The sequence below is a fragment of the Plecotus auritus genome, assembly GCF_963455305.1.
Source record: "Plecotus auritus genome assembly, chromosome: 5".
Lineage (NCBI taxonomy): Eukaryota > Metazoa > Chordata > Mammalia > Chiroptera > Vespertilionidae > Plecotus > Plecotus auritus.
Window position 1 is genome coordinate 110,618,135 of NC_137776.1, and position 23,501 is coordinate 110,641,635.

Below are 23,501 nucleotides of genomic sequence, written 5' to 3' on the forward strand. Positions count from 1 at the left end.
AAAAAGTTTTATATGAAGTATTTATATATTATAAGAAAATGCAGTACTGCTATTTTGATTAGTCTGAAATAAATTTTAACTAAGTGGAAAAAACAAGAAAAAAACAAACTTGATGATCTCTCCCAGTTGCATCCTAACTTCATATAAATGTTATGTGTAAATCATATGCATTTCTGCAAGCACCATACTGGTTTAATTTCTTATCATCTTAAGATTAACTACTCAATATGAAGTTATGGGACAATAAGGACAGCACAGAATGCCAAAGCATGAACATCAGTCACTCTCGGTCTTCCCCATGCTGATTCTGTGCAGTACCTATGGCTTATCTCTAAAAGCCACTCGGTCACTCAGTCCCTACGGGAGTTCGTGTGCTAACGGAAAATGCCAGGCAAAACCATGATTCTGAGACTACTGGTGCGGCTGTTCCCAAACTCTCTCGGCCGCTCATTACATGCAAGGAAACACAACACAAGCTTCACATAATGTCACTACTAAAGCAGAAGATCCTGATCTACTTCACTTTCACTCAGAAAATAGCAAAGTGTGAAGATTATAAATACTCCGTGTTTGGGCATTTTAAGGGAAGGAAAGGGACACTGACTTGGTCACTATTCACTCGTAGTTAAGGCACATATGTTGACACAGCAGCATCACTGCTCCAAACCTGGTCTCCAACGCTGGTGTACAGACCAACCCGAGGAGCTGTGCAAAGGGTTCCTCCAGTTACCAAATCCCTGACCATATCCTGAGGCCCAGTATTTTCTACTAAAGAGTCAAAAGTAAGGAAAACATTTAAACACCACAGCCATGCCTTTGAGATTCTTGAAAAGTTGTAACTGGTACCAATATCTTACATATATTTGCCTAAATAAAGCTATGAAAAGGCTGCTAAAATGCAGCTAATCACAAATAATGCCAAATGTGACAACCGCTCTACAGATGGAAACTGTTATGCAGATATACTGAAGTATTTCACAGAAAATTTAAAATATTTAATGTATTAAAACTGAGCAAAAATAGGTTCTCATCACACTATCCAGGCAAGGAGCACCAGCAGGCCTGATGGAAAGGCAGATGGGTCTGGGGCCCTTCCTGCAGGGATGTCCACTTACAACTGGGCCTGTAGTGTCCTGTGGTTGCATTCCTCTCCTGGGGGAATGTTCTAATATTTCCGAGTGCTGTGTCATACACTGATCTCGGCATGTATCACTTCATTTAATCCTCACAAAAACTGCCATGGGGTGCACTCTGAATGTCCCCATTTGACAGAGGACCAGGTAAGCGGTTGGGCCACCATCCAAACCTGCAGACAGACTGTACACTGGGCAACTACACTCTGGAGTTATCTTCTAAACTGTGCCTCTTTTAGGACTGAAGTGTCCTATAAAATGATGGAAAATAGTGAGTTCCTTTTGATTTCTAATATTCATATTTAGAGCAATTAAAAGTTGGCAACACTACAGTAGTCCTCTCAACTTATTTATTTATTTATTTATTTATTTATTTATTTATTTATTTAATGAATGGGCTTTTTTATTTTTTTTTTAATATATTTTTATTGATTTTAGAGAGGAAAGGAGAGGGAGAGAGATAGAAACATCAATGATGAGAGAATCATTGATTGGCTGCCTCTTGCATGCCCCCCACTGGGGATCCAGCCCACAACCTGGGCATGTGCCCTTGACTGGAATCGAACCTGGGACCTTTCAGTCCGCAGGCCAACACTCTATCCACTGAGCCAAACTAGCTAGGGCTCAACTTATTTTTTAAAAACAAATCCATGAACCTCAAATCCCTGCTGCGTATGAAGGGAAGCTCAGGGAGACTGTCAACAAGGGAAACATGAAGTCAAGCCTGAGTGTTAGACACAGGGAAGGTGGGCACGAGGGCAGAAAACCAAAACAGGGGGACCATACACAGCTCCTGGGACAACATAGGTGGTTGGGAAGGAGAAGATGAGTGAGTCAGAAAAGGTCAGACTAGCTGCAGGGAGAGGAAGAATCCAAGATCATTCCCAATTTCTACCCTGAATGATTGGAAAGACAGTGGTAGCACTAGCTGAGGAACAAAATATAGGAAGATAAGCCCATTTAGAGATGATGACCTTTCTAAATTAGAAATGTTAAATTTGGTGTACAGGTGGGATGTACCTGTAGTTCAGGGAAGGTGTCTAGTTGGGAGAAGTACACTGGGGAGTCATCAACAGAGGTAGTAGTTGAAACCTTAAGACAGTGGTAGGCAAACTCATTAGTCAACAGAGCCAAATATCAACAGTACAACGATTGAAATTTCTTTTGAGAGCCAAATTTTTTAAACTTAAACTTCCTCTAACGCCACTTCTTCAAAATAGACTCGCCCAGGCCATGGTATTTTGTGGAAGAGCCACACTCAAGGGGCCAAAGAGCTGCATGTGGCTCGCGAGCTGCAGTTTGCCGACCACGGCCTTAAGAGCAGATGAGATGTGCCAGAAAGAAAGCATGAGGACCAAGCAAGGTGCAGATGGACCCTGGTGATGCACACACAAACTCTGCAAGCCAGCTAACATGGAAGTCAAGGAAAGGATGAGGCACAAGATGAACAGAAAAATGCTGGGGTCTGGGGAGCAAGGCAGAGTGAAGAGAGCAGGACAGGTGACAGTGTCAAGGACCTCAGGGAGGCTGAAAGGCATTCTTCAAACCTGTTAACCAAGTCATCAGCAGCCTTGGACAAATTCAGTGCAGGAGTTAAAAACTGTTGGGGACATTAGGAGAGGCTGCCCTGGGTAGATTCCCAGGTAAAAAGGGTGCTAAGAAAATGAGGGAAGGACAGGACCACATTTATAAACTAAAGGCCAAGAGGTGGAAGAGGTAGCCACACAGAAGCAAAGGGGCCAATAGAATGAGGTATGGAGAGGCTCTCCGAGTGCACTCAGTGCCAGTAGCTCCAGAGTATCAGGATAGGACAGTCACAGCTGGAAAAACGGGCATGATGAAGAAGAGTACAAATAGGGCTGGGGGTGGAGGGAGGTGAGAGCTAAGGAAGGCTCACTATCCTAGGTGCAACTGATATTATTATTTTATTAATATTTTTTTATTTTTAATATATATTTTTAAAATATATTTTTAATTGATTTCAGAGAGGAAGGGAAAGGGAGAGAGAGATAGAAACACCAATTATGAGAGAGAATCACTGATCGGCTGCCTCTTACACACCCTACAGTGGGATCAAGCCCACAACCCAGGCATGTGCCCTTGACCGGAATCGAACCTGGGACCCTTCAGTCCACAGGTCAAGGCTCTATCCACTGAGCCAAACCAGTTAGGGCGAGACTGATGACTTTTAAGACAGACATTAAGGAGAATAAAAGGATTAACTGCTGCCACTGATAACCTCGTTCAAGTCAGATAACACAGTTTTGTAAATCAGTATAATTAACCTTAAATGCAAGAAAATAGATCAATTTTAGGCACACAATTCACATGAGTTCTGAAAATGCATACATTAGTGTGACCACCACCACAATCATGAATATCAAGTTTCTATCATCCCAAATAGTTCACCGGTGCCCTTCCCATCCCAGCCCCAGGCAACCATTAATCTGCCTCTATTACTATAGTTCTGCCTTTTCCAGGGTTTTACATTAAGGCAATCCTAGATATTTCCTTTGTGTTTGACTTTTCATTTAAGATAATGCTTTTGATAATGTTTATTGCATGTAACATTATTATATTTAAAATCATTTTTCTTGGGGGTAAAAAAAGGTAATGCTTTTGAGATTCATACATACTGTAAGATGAATAATTTGTTCCTTTCACTGCAATCAGCACTTCACTGTAAGCCTATCCCACACGAGCTTACAGACTTATGGCTTGGTTTTTTTGAGGCTACAAAGGAAAAAGCTTCTAGGACATTCAGGTTCAAGTCTTATTTGAACATGTGACTTCGTTTCTCATGAGTAAAATGCCCAGGAGTGGGCCTGCTGGGTTATATGTTGGGTATATACCGTGTTTCCCCGAAAATAAGACATCCTCCGAAAATAAGACCTGCTTACAGGTTTCCTTCTGAGTGAAATATAAGGCATCCCCCGAAAATAAGGCCCCCGGGCTCTGTCTCAGAATGAAAATTAATTTACCGTAAACTGGTCGCTAGGGCCGCCCCGACTGGCGTCTAGCAACCAGTGACGTTACGCGGAGTCCTGACGTCACTGCTGTGTGGAGGCGGAGCGGAGGTCGGAGTGAGCGGTGAGCGCGGGGCGGGAGAGAGGAGGAGACTTTCGCAGATGCGTGTAGAAGAACAGGAGGATTAGAGCGGAAGGTGGTGAGTGCTGGTCTGTCTCTGGTGACACTACCTGATGCTCGTGGCCGCCTTCATGATGACTGAAGGTTCTCAGTCAGTGAAAGACCCTGCTCCAGCCCAGATCCAGGCCCCAGCAAACCCAGTGACAGTCCCCAGGCAGGCCCCAGGGGGTAAATGTCTGATAAAGGGGTAGGGGGATGTCTGGTGAAGGTGTTCAGTGGCACAGGGGTGGGGGGAGGGGGATCACTTAAAATGACACAGGAGGATCAGAGGGGGCAATCAAAATGACACAGGAGGATCAGGGGACAATCAAAATGACACAGGAGGATCAGAGGGGACAATCAAAATGACACAGGAGGATCAAAAGGGGTTACTAAAATGGTAATCCCCCCTCTGATTCTCCTGTGCCATTTTGATTCCCCCCTCTGATTCCCCCTGTGTCATTTTGAGTGATCCCCCTCCCCCAACCTTGATACCCCAATTCCTTTTTTTTTACCCCTAGAAATGAGCGCAAAAAGAAAAAGCTACTCCGTGGAGTACAAGAAAGGAATCGTGGAAGACTCTTGGGGCCAAAATCTTACTGCTTTCTGCAGAGAAGATGTTGAGTATCCGATTGGTCCGAAAATGGCGAGCAGAGTATGGTAACCTCATTGAACAAGTGGACAAGGGAAATGCTAAAAAGCGCAAGTGTGGATCAGGTCGGCAACCATTATTTTCCGAGCTGGAAGACCTGATCTGTGAATGGGTTGTTGACAGGAGAGCAAAGGCTTTGGTTGTGAATAGGGCTCAGATTCAAGAATTTGCCCTTGCAATGGCACCACAGTTTGACATAGCCCCCGAAGACTTCAAAGCATCACAACACTGGCTGGATAATTTCCTTCAGCGAAGTGAACTGTCTTTAAGAAGATCTACAACATTGTTTAGGTTGGAAGATACTCAAGTTATTAAGCGAGCACTTGCATTCAAGTCCTTTATTGATGATGCTGACTTCTCTAAATACAATCTTTCCAACATGATTGCTATGGATGAAACTGCAGTGTTTATGGGCCTATCATCTCAAACAACAATTGAACAGCAGGGTGCCTCCTTAGCGTACATTCCCTCCACTGCTTACGAAATTTCACGTTTCCTGTATTTTGGCAATTCGTCTGGATGGCACTAAAATCCCACCTTTAATCATTTCTAAGGGCAAGAAGGAAAAGATTGAACGTGTTTTGGGCGTTTTTATTCTTGAAACTGAAAAGGCCTGGGCCACACAAGCAGTTATAAGGAAGTGGGTCGATTTAATGCTGCCGCTTGTTATGCGAGGGAGCCAAAGAGGTCTGCTGGTCTGGGAGGCAGCCAGCACTCACCGCGCTAAAGACATGAAGACATTTCTTCACGAAAGAAAAATAGATCAGATAATGATTCCCGCAGGAATGACGGCCTATCTCCAGACTCTTGATATTGCAATAAACAAGCCATTCAAAGACAATTTGCGCATGGAAATTAATGACTACATTGTAAATAGAATGGAGAGAAATCAGCGTGGAAACTTTGTGAAACCTAAACTGCAAGAAGTTGTGACTTGGGTGAAGAATTCATGGGAGAAAATCACTGACAGTTGCATTGCAAATGCACTGCGAGCAGGCTACCTTGACAAGAAGTAGTCATTTAAAGACAGTGCTATTGCTAAACATGAGAGATTTGGTCCACTGATTCTGAAAGAAATGGAGTCACAAGAAATTCACCAGGAAATTCAGGAATTGGATTGTTATGATGATGTTCCAGAAGATGATGACATGATTGTCATTGAATAAATGAGTAAATTCTTGATACTGTAGGATTCACAGTTTGTCTGGTTTGTGTTGACAACTACCGTACTACCGTACCGTATACAGGTAATAAGTTTCCTTTATTTTCATTTAACAATAAATGTGTACCGTATTCTTCTTCATGGAAAAATAATACATCCCCTGAAAATAAGACCTAGCGTGTCTTTGGGGGCAAAAAAATAATGTAAGACACTGTCTTATTTTCGGGGAAACAAGGTATTGAACTTTGTAAGAACTGCCACACTACTTTCAAAGGGATCATTCTACTTCCCACCAGCCATGTCTGAGAGTTGTGGGTATTGACACCTCCAGACACTGAGCATCAATCAGTCTTTTCATTTGGCCCATTCTAGTGGTCACAGTACATCTCGCGTGGTTTTAACTTGCATTCCCTAATAACGTGGAGCATCTCTTTATGTGCTCATTGAACACTATTCAAAATGTTTGTTCAAAACTCTCCTCCACCTGTTTGTGTTGGGCTGTATCTTCTTATTGTGCTGTCCTTTATACATTCTGGATAGAAGTCCCCAACCACTGATATAATCTGCAAACAGGTCCTCTCACTCCATTGCTTGCTTTTTATTCTTACTAAAAAATCACTGCCTAACTCAAAGTCAGAAAGATTTCTTTTATATTTTCATATTCTTAGTTTTGCATTGGAATACAGTTATTGGAGAAACTATCCTTCCCCCATTTAGTTACTTGAGAGTCCTGGCAAAAACAACTGACCACACATGTACAGGTCTATGTCTGGACCCTATTCTGCTCAACTGATCTATATGACTACCCTTATGTCAACACCACAGAGTTGATTATTATAGTTTAAAGTGAGTCTTTAAATTAGGTAACATTAAGTCCTTCTATTCTGTTCTTCCTTTGCAACACTTCTGTTGCTATACTAGTCTTTTGCAATTCCGTGTCAATTATAAAATCAGTTTTTCAATTTCCACAAAAAAAAAAAAGCTTGCTGGGATTTTTATTAAGATGTAGTGAATCTATGTAACAATAGTCTTTTGATCCATGAATACAGTACCTCTCTCCATTTATTTAGGTCCTTCTTTAACTTAGACCATAAATTTGTATGGCATCCATCTGTTCAGCCATGTGCTTCTCAAGATGAGTGGATGCTGACTATAGCACCTACCCAGGGTAGAGGGCTTTGCTGAGCAGATGAGATGGAAGGAGCAAGATTATGAGTGATGTTGGTACAACCAGTTCAAGGTAACCTACCAGGAGGTCCCAGACTGGCTAGGGAAAGAGAATCTGTGAGAAAATGAGCAGAGGGCCCCACAAGGGCCAAAGAGCAAAGTCTCAGCTTGTGAGAATACTAAAGGTAGAAGGCAGTGGTGACAGAGAAAAGAAGAAATATTAAAGCTTCAGATAGGAGAAGAGCCAATGTATGACTCTGGGCCTCGAAGGCTACAATAAAGTCCCTAAAGTTAAGGGACACAAAGAACATGTTGTCTGTGGGCAATCTCCAGTACACTGAGCTCACAGAGGATTCTGGAAGGCAATGGGAAAGACCGGTAAGATCTCCAAAGCTGTAACAAATGACAAAAGTGACTTGAGTGGAGTGATTATGAGCAGTAAAAGGTGGCCTGAGTCTCAAAAGCGTTATCAAAAGGACCCAATCAAGGAATGTGGAGACAACCACAGAAAGTACCTGCAAATCAGTATCTGATTAGAGAAGTAGATCCAGAATATATTAAAAAAAACTTTTACAACTCAATAATCCAAATTAAAAATACATAAAGGATCTGAATAGATATTTATCCAAAGAAGACACACACAAATGGCCAGTGAGCACAGGGAAAGATGCTCAGTATCACCAGTCATCAGGGAGGCAAACCAAACAACATCATACCCCCAGGACAGCTAAAGACAAAACAACAGACAATGACAAGTGTTGGTGAGGATGTGGAGAAAACACAGCCCTCACACAATTGCTGGAAGGAATGTAAACAGTGTAGCCGCTATTTTCCTCAAATATTAAGCACAGTTACCACCTGACCAGCAATTCCAGTCCCAGGTATATACCTGAGAGAAATGAAAACAGTTAGCTCCACACATGGATTTGTACATGAATATTCACAACAGCCAAAAGGTAGAAACAACCTGAATGTCCATCACCTGATGAATAAATAAACTGTGGTAGTTCTATCTATACAGTGGAATATTATTTGGCCATAAAAGGAATGAAGTGCTGACACATGCTACAACACTGATGAAACATTATACTTATTAAAAAAGCTAGACACAAGAGGTCACATAATTCCACTTATAAAAAAATGCCCAGAGGAGGCAAATTCACAGTAAATTAGTGGCTCCTAGGAGGTGGGAGGGAGAGAAGTGGGGAGTGACTGCCAACTGGCACAGAGTTTCTTTCTGGGGTGACAAAAATATTCTAAAATTATGTAGTGATGATGGTTGCGTAGCTCTGTGAACACCACTGGATTTTAGTGTTAAAGGGGTAGATTTTTATGATAAGTGAATTGTCTCAAGAAAGCTATCATAAAAACAGAAAAGCTTTCTAACTAAGAATGACAGTTTTAGAAGTAACTGGCTGACAAGTCCCAACTCTGTCACATCTCCTCTGGTCCCAGATTTGTCTTGTCTCAAGCAAGGCAGTATCTCAGGGTGAGCCGCCTCAGAGTGTTCGGTGTGCAGGGACCACTGGTGAGGCGCAGGGTGTGTGTGAGGACAGGGTTGGAAAACCACCAGGAGAGTCTTATTCCAATACAAATGATCTCTTCCATTCACGATAGAGAAGTCCTGCTTATGGACAGTGCCGGGGTTCCAGATCCACGAGAGAGGAAATAAGCTAGAAATGTTCTGCACACTTAAAGACTGAAAACAGCTGCTAAATTTAACATGAAACTAGAAGTTTCCAGGTCAGGAGAAGACAAAGAGCAAAAGTGCCACTAGTTGAGCTTCCCTTTGGTTCCTTGACACCCACGGCCTCAAAAGTCGGGCACTGTAAACACTGTACTTTCCAGAGTCTCCCCTCTCATGCCTCAGTTCTGCTCTTTCTGGATGGAACATGCATTCCAGCTTGCTCGGGAAGAATCTGCTAGCAGGTCCAGTCCCTCATGGGACGAGGCAAGCTGAAAGCAATCTGCAACAACTGGGGAGTACAAATCCTTCTCAAGATTCTGCCCCTTTCCCAGAGATGTGATGTGGGAACCCCTCCCACATTTGTAAAACAGACAAAAAAGCTATACTTAAGTTCCACCCATTCCAGCAGATTCCTTGGAACTTCAAACTTTCCACCTTCACTTGAGAACCAATGGGGAACAGGGAAGGAAGCTCTAATGGAAAGGCATAAACAAGTAAAAATCTTGTGAGTTTGGTTTTATATTTTCTTTTTAGGGATTCCATATATAAATTTAAAATAAAACTTCTTAACTAAAAACAGGTTTTCACAATCTAAAAGCTGAGAGCCTGGTACAGTGCACTAAAGTCCCACTGGGATCGCTAAGAATGTGCAGCTCATGTGCATAATGATGGTGACATTGTAATGACAAATTAATAGAATGTACATTTTTTAAAAATTCTGGAGGATCAAATATCAATCTATTAAAAGTGGTTATCTTCCAGGAGTGGGATTCTAAATAGCTCTCACCTCCACATTACATAATGGTTTATTCTGCTCAACCTTCCAGGCCCCTAACATTATTTCCTCTAGAGCCCAAAATGTCCTTGGATTTTAGAAGTGCTGCTTGGCTCTTACAAAACTATAGGATGACTTCTTGAGAAGGGAATATATTGAGTTAACTTCAATTAACACAAATATAGAGGCAGGAATTCCTTCTTTGAAATGTCTGTTGTGCCCGAACTGCTACCTCCTACATGCCTTAGAAGGTAGAACTCAGAATAAATAAAGCCCATTTTTCTATTTATGTACAATTTATACCCAACTTACGTTTTAGTTTGTGTTTGTTTGTTTGAATATATTTTTTTATTATTTCAGAGAGAAAGAAGAGAGATAGAGATAGAAATATCAATGATAAGAATCATTGACTAGCTGCCTCCGGCACGCCTCCTGCTGGGGGGGATCGAGCCCGCAACCCGGGCATGCGCTCCTGGCTAGAATCAAACCTGGGACCCTCCAGTCCGCAGGCCAACACTCTATCCACTGAGCCAAACCGGCCAGGGTTAACCAACTTACTCTCAAATAGGATTCCAAAAAGGATCTGATGTCCTACCTCGCTCGGATAAAGTTGCATAGTATGTGAGATAAACCATAGACCTTCAAAGTGCCTCAAATTATGCTGCTTTTCACTCTGGAAGCTGGCTTCATGTATGACACGAAACCCAAACAGGGCCCAGGCACAGTGGGTGTGGATTGTGGGATGGCTAGACACTGGGCAGCCACTGCAGCTGATACCCATAGCACCTCAAGTAAGCTGGAGAGGGAAGAGAGCTTCTGAACCAGCACTTCACCCTGAGACCTGTCGAGAGCCCTGCCATATGCCCCCATCTCACATTTCAGTCCACTCCATGTTCCTTGGAACCTAGAATGTTACTGTCTGGGAACCAGCCTAGATTCCTCCTCCCTGGGCTTGAACACACACTGTTCCTAAAGACACTTGTAAAAAAACAATGCTCAGTGACTTTTGATGTCAGACAGTAACACATATAAAAATATAAAGTAAGGGATAGCTTTGGAAAAAATCCAGGTGAATTAAAACAAATTGTTCCTGATGTGACCTGATAGGATGCCCTGGTTTCCAGCGCTCTAAGGAAAAGGTAACGCTATTAAAGGAAGGTGAGTGACTAAATATTAGTGAATTGGAAAGTAGGGTTGTAAACACTACAGAATATTAAATCAGAAAGGGAGAAGTGCAAAGGCTGGGTTTTGGATGGAGCTCTGAGAAAAGGCAGAAGCAAGAGGGCTCTGGAATAAGTATGTAAATTTGGCTACACATAAGTACAGGCTAACACATTGATCTCAGGTAGAGGTGACTCTACCACCTATTGAAAAACTCATATTTGTAAGTAAGAAAATTAATATATAAAAACTTTAGCCAAAAGAATTCCATCTTCTAGGTATAGAGCGTGAAGAATTCCTCTAAGGAAATTTTTAAAGACGTCTATAATTTTTCTAAAATATAGGTGTTGTAGGAGAAACCAAGATGGCAGCATAGTTAAACACCTAATCTGCTGCGTCGCACAACAATATCAAAACTACAGCTAAAAGACAAAACGGACAACATCCAGAACCACAAGAAAGCTGGCTGAGTGGAAATTCTACAACTAGAAGGAAAGAGGAAAGCACATTGAGAATCAGAGTAGCTGCAAAAGGCTGAGGTACGGAGCGTGAGCACACGGAGAGGACGGGCGGCTGAGTGCACGGGCGGCTGAGTGCACGGCTGGCTTTCTAAAGCAGGAGGGAGACGGAAGGTCCCGACTGTGCTGAACTCCAGGTCCGGGCGAGTTTCTGGGAACGAACCCAGACTCATTCGGGGAGAAACTGGACTGTCTGGCAGCAGGCGAAACTTGAGGGTGGCTTTCTCTCAGAGGTGCTTACAGCGATTACTGAGGGACACTGAGACCCAGGGGCCTCATAGGGCAGGGCTGATGGGAAGCCAAGGCTGTCTACTCTGCCCTGAGACTCCGCCCCATCCAAGCTGAGCACAGAGGCTTTTGCAATTTTGCAAGTCTTGTCTCATAAGGGTGTCTCCAGCACAGAAGTTCTCCCCGCGTAGAAACAGCTGATCCTCCTAGCCAATTGGCCTGGAGGTCAATTCCTCCCAGTGACACCAACAACAATCAAGACTTAACTACAACAAGGCTGAGCACACAGTCCACAAAGGGGTGCACCAAGAGTGTCCCTCAGGTTAACTGGGGAGGCAGACCCACTGGGCCATATAGGAAACTTAGCACACAAATCTACCTTACCAACTCAGGGAATCAGTGAAAATGAGGAGTCAAAGAATCAGATCACAAATGAAAGAAATGGAGGAAAACAAACGACTGGATATAGAATTCAAAACCACGGTTATAAGGCTTTTCAAGAATATCCTAGAAAAGGCCGATAAATATAACAAGACCCTCGAAGATATGAAAAAGGACCAACTAGAAATTAAACATACACTGACTGAAATAAAAAATATTATACAGAGACCCAAAAACAGACAAGAGGAACACAAAAATCAAGTCAAAGAATTGAAATACAAAGAAGCAAAAAACACTCAACCGAAAAAGCAAAAAGCAAAAAATAAAATCCAAAAAGTTGAAGATAGTTTAAGAAGACTCTGGGACAACTTCAAGCGTACCAACATCAGAATTATGGGGGTGCCAGAAGAAGAGAGAGAGCAAGATACTGAAAACCTATTTGAAGAAATAATGACAGAAAACTTCCCCTACCTGGTGAAAGAAATAGACTTACAAATCCAGGAAGTGCAGAGAACCCCAAACAAAAGGAATCCAAAGAGGACCACACCAAGACACATCATAATTAAAATGCCAAGAGCAAAAGACAAAGAGAGAATATTAAAAGCAGCAAGAGAAAAACAGTTACCTACAAGGGAGCACCCATACGATTGTCAGCTGATTTCTCAACAGAAACTATGCAGGCCAGACAGGAGTGGCAAGAAATATTCAAAGTGATGAACAGCAAGAACCTACAATCAAGATTACTCTACCCAGCAAAGCTATCATTCAGAATTGAAGGGCAGATAAAGAGCTTCACAGATAAGAAAAAGCTGAAGGAGTTCATCACCACCAAACCAGTATTATATGAAATGCTGAAAGGTATTCTTTAAGAGGAATAAGAAGAAAAAGGCAAAGATAAAAATTGTGAACAACAAATACATATCTATCAACAAGTGAATCTAAAAATCAAGTGAATTAAAAATCTGATGAACAGAATAAACTGGTGAATATAATAGAATCAGGGGCATAGAAAGGGAGTGGACTGACAATTCTCAGGGGGAAAGGGTTGTGGGGGGTGCGGGAAGAGACTGGACAAAAATCGTATAACTATGGATGAGGACAGTGGTGGGGAGGTAAGCGCAGAGGGTGGGGTGGGAACCGGGTGGAGGGGAGCTATGGGGGGAAATAAGAGGAACAATTGTAATAATCTGAACAATAAAGATTTATTAAATTAAAAATAAAATAAAATATAGGTGTTGGGGATAAGCCAAGGCAGACTGTTTTTTAAGGTAAGGCAGATCCTGAAATTAGGGGAAAGCATGCTAACTTTGTGGCATGGTTCCTTCTAGAATAAAGGAACATCCTATCTAATAAAGAGGGAATATGCTAATAGACCATCACTCCGTCACAAAGATGGCTATACCCATAGCTGAGGCCAGTTCCCATAAGGAGCCTTAACCAGTAATCAGTAGGGACCTGAGGCTATGCCCTCCCCCGCCCCTGTGGGGCTGAACAGGGGACCTCAGGCCGTGTCCCCCACCCAGCAGGGCTTGACAGGGGATCTCAGGCCATGCCCCGCACCCGGCAGGGCTTGACAGGGGACCTCAGGCCGCGCACTCCACCTGGCAGGGCTTGACGGGGGATCTCAAGAAGGTGTGCTTCCCATCCTGGTGCTTGGCTAGGGGACCTCAGGCTGCTCCCCTGCCCCAGCGCCATGCCGGGGGACCTCAGGCCGCGCCCCCCACCTGGCGGGGCTTGACAGGGGACCTCAGGCCATGCTCCCACCCAGCAGGGCTTGATGGGGGACCTCAAGGTGCACCCCCAGTGCTGGGTCGGGGGAACTCAGGCCACGCCCTCTGCCCAGCAGGGCTTGATGGGGGACCTCAGGCCATGGCCCCCACCCAGCGGGGCTTGACAGGGGATCTCAGGCCATGTCCCCCACCTGGCGGGGCTTGACGGGGGACCTCAAGGCACGCCCCCCTCCCTGGTCTGGGCTGGGGCACCTCAGGCCATGCCCCCTGTCCTGGCGCCAGGCCAGGGGACCTGAGGCTACATCCCTTGCCCGTCGGGGCTTGACAAGGGTGGGACTGGCCAGGTCTGGATCTAGCACAATGGGGGCGGGGGCTGGCTGGGTCTGGGTCTCACACGATTTTGAGGCGCATGTGGGTGGGCAGGGACTTGACTCTGGGTCCCATGGTGCACCCCAGACTGTGACAGGAGGAAGGTTTTCATATACATTTTGCTAATTTTCTTTTATCTCTGACGCTTCTATTATAGAGAAAGGGTAAATAGCAATATTAAATTACTTCCTCTAATTAATCCCCTTTTAATGTGCATGAATTTCGTGCACTGGGCCACTAGTTATTTATATTAAAATAATAACAAAGTCAACAGTTGAATATTACAAATGTTGGAAATGAAATGAATTTGTACCTTAAGTGAGGCAAGTGGGTGCTCTGGACCAAGTAAACTCCAGTGAAAGGAAGCCAGGTCTTCATCAGGTAGAATGTGATTTCCTGGAAGGCAAACATGGAACCTATAAAAGCCATCACCCCAGTGACACAGGGAAATTATCACTGCCGTTAGAATCCTAAGATTACCTGTGACTTTACAATATGACTTTCTAGGACCATCTCATTTGATAAACCACATAAAACTTCCACACAGAAATTGGGAATACTTCTTCATCTTTTAATATAAAGCAGCACATAGCAGGCCCAGTTCTTGCAATTGCCTTAAGTACAATGTGAATTTGCAGTACACTTCAGCAGCACGTACACTGTGTTACAACCTAAGCGCAGGCCTGTCAGCCTGGTAATGCCAACTTGATATAAGTTTCCATTGGTTCAAATGAAGATTGTATTCTGTAAACTAGTTCAACAGTAAAGGTAAAAATCTGCAGTTATAAAATTTAGGTGACAATGACTACTGCTCGTGGCATGGATCAACAACCTCCTCCTATAATTTCTACCGCCACCCACAAATAGATGTGACAAAGAACAGATGCTAACACCACCAAGCACTGTCATTCAGCCGTGCACCCTATCACCAGGCTATGTCACAAATGAGAACTGTATTCACTTTAAGAAGCTACATTTTGGGGAAACATTCTCCCTTCACTATAGTGCTTGCTGCCTAATATCTGGATATCTTCAATATGTTAGTTATCTCGATGCAATTTAAAAGCAGTAATTTCCTAAATAATTCTGTGATTTTTATATCATAATTTAGTCACCACCACGTGGACAGCAGACTCATTAATTGGCTAACAGAAAGCAAAACAGGGTGAGGTCATTTGCAGCATTCCTGATCATAATATTCTAAACACACAAAACAAGACACAGAAGTGCTAAACTGCCATGATGCCCAGGAGCTTAGCTATGTGCTGTCTAGTCACTGTTCTGCACTGTGTCCCTCTCTCCACAGATTGCATAGAATTTTACTGAGAAGTATGAAGTGTCGGAGATTTTTTAAAGCTTTTATATAAAAAAATATTCACCCAATTACAACAGTAATAGTCTGTTAAAACGTAAGTCAAATACATTTACATGAATATTGCACCAACTGTTCTAAAGCAAAACAACTTATATAGCTATACTTTCTACTACAAAAAGGGGGGAAAAATCTTTCTCATTTGAGGACTTTGAAACTCTTACACAAAATCTAAAATAAAAATGCCCACCCAGCCAAAACCGGTTTGGCTCAGTGGATAGAGCGTCGGCCTGCGGACTGAAAGATCCCAGGTTCGATTCCGGTCAAGGGCATGTACCTTGGTTGCGGTCACATCCTCAGTGGGAGGTGTGCAGGAGGCAGCTGATCGATGTTTCTCTCTCATCGATGTTTCTAGCTCTCTATCCCTCTCACTTCCTCTCTGTGAAATATCAATAAAATATATTTAAAAAAAAAATGCCCACCCAATTAAGAGTTTGCCTATAACTTGCTTAAGTTTTTAAGAAATTCCAAGCCCCAGCCGAAACCGGTTTGGCTCAGTGGATAGAGCGTCGGCCTGCGGACTGAAAGGTCCCGGGTTCGATTCCGGTCAAGGGCATGTACCTTGGTTGCGGGCACATCCCCAGTGGGAGGTGTGCAGGAGGCAGCTGATCGATGCTTCTCTCTCATCGATGCTTCTCTCTCATCGATGTTTCTAGCTCTCTATCCCTCTCTCTTCCTCTCTGTGAAATATCAATAAAATATATTAAAAAAAAAAAAAGAAATTCCAAGCCCTAAATTAATTCATTACTAAATTATTCAATGTGTAACTACTGATTGTCTTTCATTTATTTTAAAATTTCACAAAATAACATAGAAGAGTATGAGATGGCATTATCTCCCATGAAATATAGTCAATGTTTCTTAATTAAAATAAACAAATATCCTTCTACATCTCAAACTAGCTAAGGCATTCACATTCTAAAAGCATACACTTTTCCAGTTTATTAAAAATCAATTAATATCCCCAAGTCATTTTGCATGACGTTTAATATAAAACTTTTTGTACTGTGACCATCTACATAATCACTTTTAACATCAGAAGAATACACTTTTATATTTTAATATTTAAAAATATGGCCGAAACCGGTTTGGCTCAGTGGATAGAGCGTCGGCCTGCGGACTGAAGGGTCCCGGGTTCGATTCCGGTCAAGGGCATGTACCTTGGTTGTGGGCACATCCCCAGTAGGAGGTGTGCAGGAGGCAGCTGATCGGCGTTTCTCTCTCACCGATGTTTCTAGCTCTCTATCCCTCTCCCTTCCTCTCTGTGAAATATCAATAAAATATATTTAAAAATAAAATAAAAATATGAAAGTAGCCCTGACTGGTTTGGCTCAGTGGATAGAGCGTTGGCCTGCGGACTGAGAGGTCCCGGGTTCGATTCCGGTCAAGGGCATGTACCTTGGTTGTGGGCACATCCCCAGTAGGAGGTGTGCAGGAGGCAGCTGATCGGCGTTTCTCTCTCACCGATGTTTCTAGCTCTCTATCCCTCTCCCTTCCTCTCTGTGAAATATCAATAAAATATATTTAAAAATAAAATAAAAATAAAATAAAAATATGAAAGCAGCCCTGACTGGTTTGGCTCAGTGGATAGAGCGTTGGCCTGCGGACTGAGAGGTCCCGGGTTCGATTCCTGTCAAGGGCATGTACCTTGGTTGCGGGCATATCCCTGGTGGGGGGTGTGCAGGAGGCAGCTGGTTGATGTTTCTCTCTCATCGATGTTTCTAGTTCTCTATCCCTCTCCCTTCCTCTCTGTAAAAAAATCAATAAAATATATTTTAAAAAATATATATGAAAGCATATTTAGAAAATTAGTTTTAATCCTCCAATCTCAAGTCACATGATTTGCCTAAGAAGATGATCAGAAAACAGAGAAGTGCAAACTTAAAGACACATATTTGAGATTCCAAACAAACAAAGACAATTTATGAAATCAGGATTTTGTTGACTGACTGTGGTAGTTACACAACTTGCTAACACCAAATAAACTGAAAATGTGTGGCTTGTGAAATGTGAAAATTTGCTTACAGTAATTTCTAATTGTGTATAACTTTTTTAGAATGTTCATAAAAATCTGATGACTAGAAATTTCTAAAAATGCTCCACAATATAATTCCCATACAACCAGATTGGGCCACTAACCTCTACAGATACAAACTGAGAGTACAACGTGATCTCACTCTCTTGAGGCCACGTATCTTTCACAAAGGGTTTGTGTGCTACAAACAGCCCTCAATCCCATCACTGCAGCTCATGGATTTGAATCACAGGAGGGCTTCGCTCAAAACATGCTTACTTATATTGCGGACACAATTCTTACACACTGGCAGCAACCTAGAAGTGGATGTAAGATTTCTTCCTTTCTATGTATTCAATATAAGGAATTCCTCCAAGGAAGTTTTTATAGACATGTATATATTTACTTAAAATGTAAGCATTGTAAACAAGGTAAGATAGTTTACTTTTGTTGCTTTCCTTTTAAAGTAGTGAGCGTCCCAAAAGTGGGGTGGGGGATGGGGGGGGGGGGGTGAACCATAGCAGATATTCTTCTATAAGAAACACAACTTATGCTAAAGGTTTAAATGTCTAATTTTCAGAGTCGGACTGTGATAACATTTGTGACTTTTTAAACTGTTATTTTGCCCAAACTTTAAGTGAATTTATTAACAAAATTAGTTTTTCGGCCTGGAAAGTATAATACATAAACGAACACATTAGAACAAAAGAAGCACATTATGAGCAATGCCAAAAATAATACTAAGAAATGATTTTGAGGAGGAGCCCATTCCCTGGTTCTTCTGAATTTAAGATTGAATCCAAAACATTCCAGCTTTAAAAATTAAAATATCAGTGTGTTCTTGGTATAGAACTCCTTTATGACTTGAGATAGCTTTCACACTGCCCACCTACCTAACAGAGCGGCAAAGATAGGGAAGCGGTTTGGGTTCAGGTCCAGCTGCTTGGCCACCTCATGCATCAGGTATTGGCTTGTGGTGAGACTTTTCCCATTCCGGCTCAGTTTTAGGGCATGGGCACTGAAATAGTAGGGGATGTTGCACAGCGCATAATCAGAGTCGTACGCAACCAAACCATGAAAGCCGTTTTCTCTGCAGAAACCAATGACTTCTTGATGATGGTCCTCGATGCTCTGTGCAACCTGTGCAAGTGAGAAGGACACTTGATCAGAGGACAGGCACCACGGCAGCACATGCTCAATGAGCAGACATGTCTATACAGAATCCAAATTTTTCAGATATGAGAAATATCCAAGAAAGCCAGAAATTCCAAAGCGCCATAATAAAGTGTGCAGCACGTTGCTCAAATGGGAAATCATCTCCTTGTCAATAACATTATGATCCCATCCATCCACATTGCAAATTAGTTTTTTATTTCTTGTCAAGGTCAAAGAACACCTTGCTTACAAATATACAATTATAACCCCCCAACCCAGTATTTTGAAGTAAAAGAGAGTGATGGAAAAGAAGAGACAGAACAGGAAAATAAAGAAGTGGGAAGGAAGATGACAGAGAGAAGCCAGCTACCCCCAGTGAAACCAAAATAACTTCTTCAAAGTAGATCAAATGTGTCAAATAGGAAAATAATCAGACAGGGTTTTAAAAAAATAAAAGTCAAGCCCTGACCGGTTTGGCTCAGTGGATAGAGCGTCGGCCTGTGGACTGAAGGGTCCCAGGTTTGATTCTGGTCAAGGGCATGTGCCTTGGTTGCGGGCACATCCCCAGTGGGGGGTGTGCAGGAGGCAGCTGATCGATGTTTCTCTCTCATCGATATTTCTCTCTATCCCTCTCCCTTTCTCTCTGTAAAAAAAAAAATCAATAAAATATATTTTAAAAAATAATAATAAATAAAAAGTCAAGTATTTCCATCTTCTTTAGTTCTATACTCTGAAGCATTCAGCATATGGGGATAATAACAAGAGTGAACACATTTACCCCCAAATAATTATCACATGCTTATTCTGTGCAAAGACCAGTCCTAGTTGTGTGGCACCAGGTTCAGAACCACCATGGGGACTAAGTCTAAATTTACTGCCTTTTTAGTGATGAAAACTATAGCCAAAGCCTCCTTACTGGCTCTCCCACTGCAAAAAGTCACCCCGCCTATCTCCAGTGTCTGTGACATTCTAAGGAGGGGCTGTGAAGCAACTCCCAGGGAAAAATAAAAGGCACCTGAAACCTCTCTGTTCCTAAACACACACCAAAAGAGGCCCGCAAAACATTTTCCTAAAACATATAAAGTTAAAAACAGTCAATTCCTCTCTTGCTGTTTCCCATTCACCCAACTAAAAATCTGCCGTTTTTTTCCTATAATAAAGTATTGTAGAAAACATAATTTTAAACTAAATCAGGTGGTTCAGCTAACTCATCCACCCAACTAAAATCTGCCGTTTTTTTCCTATAATAAAGTATTGTAGAAAACATAATTTTAAACTAAATCAGGTGGTTCAGCTAATGGTGAAAATCATGTACCCTTAGATGTAAATTTCTACAACCCCAATGTCCAATATGTGGCAGAATTAAATTACATTAGAAATTAAGTCCGAGTGTTCAATTGTCACCTACTGGATATCACTGTGGAGTTACTCTCATTTCTCATTGATTCTTATAACAGAAGCAGTCACCAAATTTTATTGGAAAGTTAGTTATAATGAAATCTCATTTAGAGGCAAAGCAAACTTCTTAAAGATGTATATTTAAAGGAAAAATACTTTTCTGTATTCCTGAGATAAAGTTTTTGATAAAAATATTTTAGTTTGTAAGAAAAAATAAAATATACAATTAGTCAACTAATGTTCTATTTTTTAGAATAGAAGAATCTTATTTTATTTTATCCCTTAATCTAAAAATATTATACATTCACTAAAATAGAAAAGTGTAGTTAAAAAAGAAAAACTACTAGTAAATTAGGCCAGCTTCATCTCCTCATATTCTAAAAAGGACTTCAAGACTAAGCTCTCTACCTCAACTCACTTATGAACTTTATATATGTACAGCGATGTTTCAAAGCATTTTTAAATCACTAGGTCCTGGATGTTTTGCCAACATCTGAAGTCTCCACTTAAGAGGAGACTTACTGTTAAAGTCTCTTAAGAGGCCCTGAAATGAAAGGGTGTGAGTAATCACAGCCTTGCTCCCCATCTCTGCAAGGAGTTCCAGAAAAGACAGTGTGGCTGCTTGCTCCACAGACATCTTGTAGAGGAGATAAGGCAGAATTAACATATAAGTTGAGCATTGCAAACTCAATATTTATATTTTACAACAGAGTTTATTAACCCATTCTTCTGGGAAACCGAGGCTGAGAGCAGTTCAGAGCCAGGTCCTGTCCATCTCCAGGAGAGTAGTCCAGAGATGACGTGGCTTGCCCACTTGCTGCCAGCTATTGGGCAGCATGTCTCACTGCATTCTTACCGCATCATCCTCACCACCACTGGAGGCGAGAGAAGGGGCTGCCCTTTGGGGACTGCCTAAAAGGGTGTTCCATCAGAAGAGCCAGGTGCACGGCCGGGAGGTGTGTGTGCAGCCCCACCCTACTGAGCCTGGGGAAAGTGGTAGGTGATGGCGGCAGAGTAGGCAGTTTATCAGTCTAATCTGACATGATTTCAAGGAAGGCTGTTGGGTTATAAAACAATACGCAATGTATTTCCAGAGTTGTAAGATGGTCATGCTCTCTGACCCAGTAATATTACTCCAGGAAATAAAGCCTAGGAAACCAATAAAAAAACACTGGGAACATAAAAAGTATCAGGGTAGACTCCTGTGAGAAAAAATAAGTTAACAATAAGGAGCTGGGTAAATACAGACGCTACATGGTGCTGTGAAGAAACTTGGGAAAAGTTTATGACAAAATACTAAACAAAAACCATTTCAGAATATAATATCCTGTACATACAACCATGTAAAACTATGGGAAAAGCCTAGAAGGAAAAAGACAAAAACCACCATAGTCGTGTCAGAATGGTAAAGTTAGGCTTCTAAAAGACTTTTAAAAGGAAAAAACCCAATAAAAAGCTGAAGCAGCACTAATATGAGCCATGCCCATACTGGCCACATCTGTGCCACCAACTGGGGACAAATGCTCCTTCTTTCACATGCTCCTCTCTTGACAGATGACAAGGTACAAAGCTTACTAAGCTGCATGTCAAGGGTCTAGCGTGGTGCCTGGCAAGCACCAAAAGAATGAAAATGGAGGGTCCCATTTCAGGGGCCCCCAAAGAGTCTTTAGACTACCTATAAAGATTAATAAGATATACTCTCTTCAGTGGAGACCAACATCCGTGGAGACTTCTAGAGAATTTTCATCTGCCTCCAGAGAGTGGAATGTGGAACACTCCACAGTCACCTCCCCAAATACAATTCCTTATTCACTCAGAACATTTGGTTTCAGACTGGCATTAAAAAGCAAAGTGAATGAACTGTTAATAATTCACAATACTAATTAGCTAATTATTATTAACAACTAGAGGTCTGGTGCACAAAATTCATGCACAGGCAGGGGGAGGGGGGCTCCCCTCAGCCCAGCCTGTACCCTCTCCAATCCGGGGATCAGGCCTAAACTGGCAGTTGGACATCCCTCTCACAATACTGGACCGCTGGCTCCTAATCACTCACCTGCCTGCCTGCCTGGTCACCCCTAACTGCACCCCCCCTGCCGGCCTGATTGCCCCTCACTACCTCTGTGTGCCAGCCTGATCGCCCCTCACTGCCCCCCCTGCCAGCCTAATCACCCCCAACTGTCCCCCCTGCTTGCCTGGTCGCCCCCAACTGCCCCCCCTCCACTGGCCTGGTCACCCCACGCAGCCTGCTTGTTCAGTCATTTGGTCATCCCTCACTAACCCCCTGCCGGCCTGGTCATAGACAGCCATCTTGTGACGGCATGAGGGTTAATTTGCATATTACCTCTTTATTATACGGGACTAGAGGCCTGGTGCACGAAATTTGTGCACTGGCGGGGGGGGGGTGCCCTCAGCCTGACCTGCGCCCTCTTGCAGTCCAGGACCCCTCAGGGGATGTCTGCCTGCCTGTCTAGGCCCACTCCCTGCAGGGATTGGGCCTAAGCAGGCAGTGAGACATCCCTCTCACAGTCCAGGACCCTTCACTCCTTACTGCCCGCCTGCTCACTGCTCCTTACCGCTCAGCTCGCTGCTCCTTAGCGCTGCTGTGGAGGTGGGAGAGGCTCCTGCCACTGCTGCTGCGCTTGCCAGCTGTGAGTCCAGCTTCTGGCTGAGTGGCACTCCCCCTGTGGGAGCGCACTGACCACCAGGGGGCGGCTCCTGCATTGAGCATCTGCCCCTGATGGTCAGTGCGCGTCATAGCGACCGGTCGTTCTGGTTGTTCTGCTGTAATGGTTGCTTAGGCTTTTATTATATAGATTATTATATAGGATACCTTACTAGTAAATTCTCCCCCAAAGCTCACCCAACATTAAACAAATACTTGTCTGCTAGAATTAACCTCCTAAAACAAACAAACAAACAAAATAAAGAAATCACGCCCATAAGCATAGACTTGAAGCCTAAACAGGCACCCAGTGACAGTGATAGGGAGGGGGAGCAGAACCAAAATGTCTAGGTTCCAATTCTGGCTTGATGCCCAACTTGCCCAATAAGAATGTAAAATTAGTGGATCTTTTAAGGTTCCTTCAACTTCTAAAATTCTAATGTTCTTCCCCAAGATTAAAACCCACTATGTCTTTATGCGAGAAAAGGCAACATGGCATTAAACACTGCAAGGTTCCAATGGGTGCTAACTGTTTGGGTGATGGACACATGACTCTATGTATCTGTCCAAAGTCAGATGACTGTACATCTCATATAGGGAATGAACTTCAATGCACACAAATTTTTAAAACATCCACCAGATTGGCAAGGGTACCAGAAAAGAATGCAGATTGAGAAATGTATCAAACTGTATTGTAAAATATCTGAAATAATCCTACCAAGGGAGCTCCCCAAAGTAACTTTGGAAAACAAGGTTTTGAGTGGAAGCTATGAGGCCTGAGGACAGAGACACACAGACACTGAACACT

General features: G+C 42.7%; 1 protein-coding gene across 3 annotated transcripts in view; it reads right to left on the bottom strand.

The window, feature by feature from the left end:
- Nucleotides 1-23,501, bottom strand: part of FAM120A (family with sequence similarity 120 member A) — a gene marked incomplete at its 5' end in the record, with an annotated part of 118,932 nt that overhangs the window by 80,607 nt on the left and 14,824 nt on the right. For all 3 annotated transcript variants that reach the window (XM_080668759.1, XM_080668758.1, XM_080668760.1), the window contains 2 exons: nt 14,403-14,485; nt 18,369-18,615. In XM_080668759.1, coding sequence (XP_080524885.1) covers nt 14,403-14,485; nt 18,369-18,615 — 330 coding nt within the window. The remainder of the gene's footprint in view (nt 1-14,402; nt 14,486-18,368; nt 18,616-23,501) is intronic.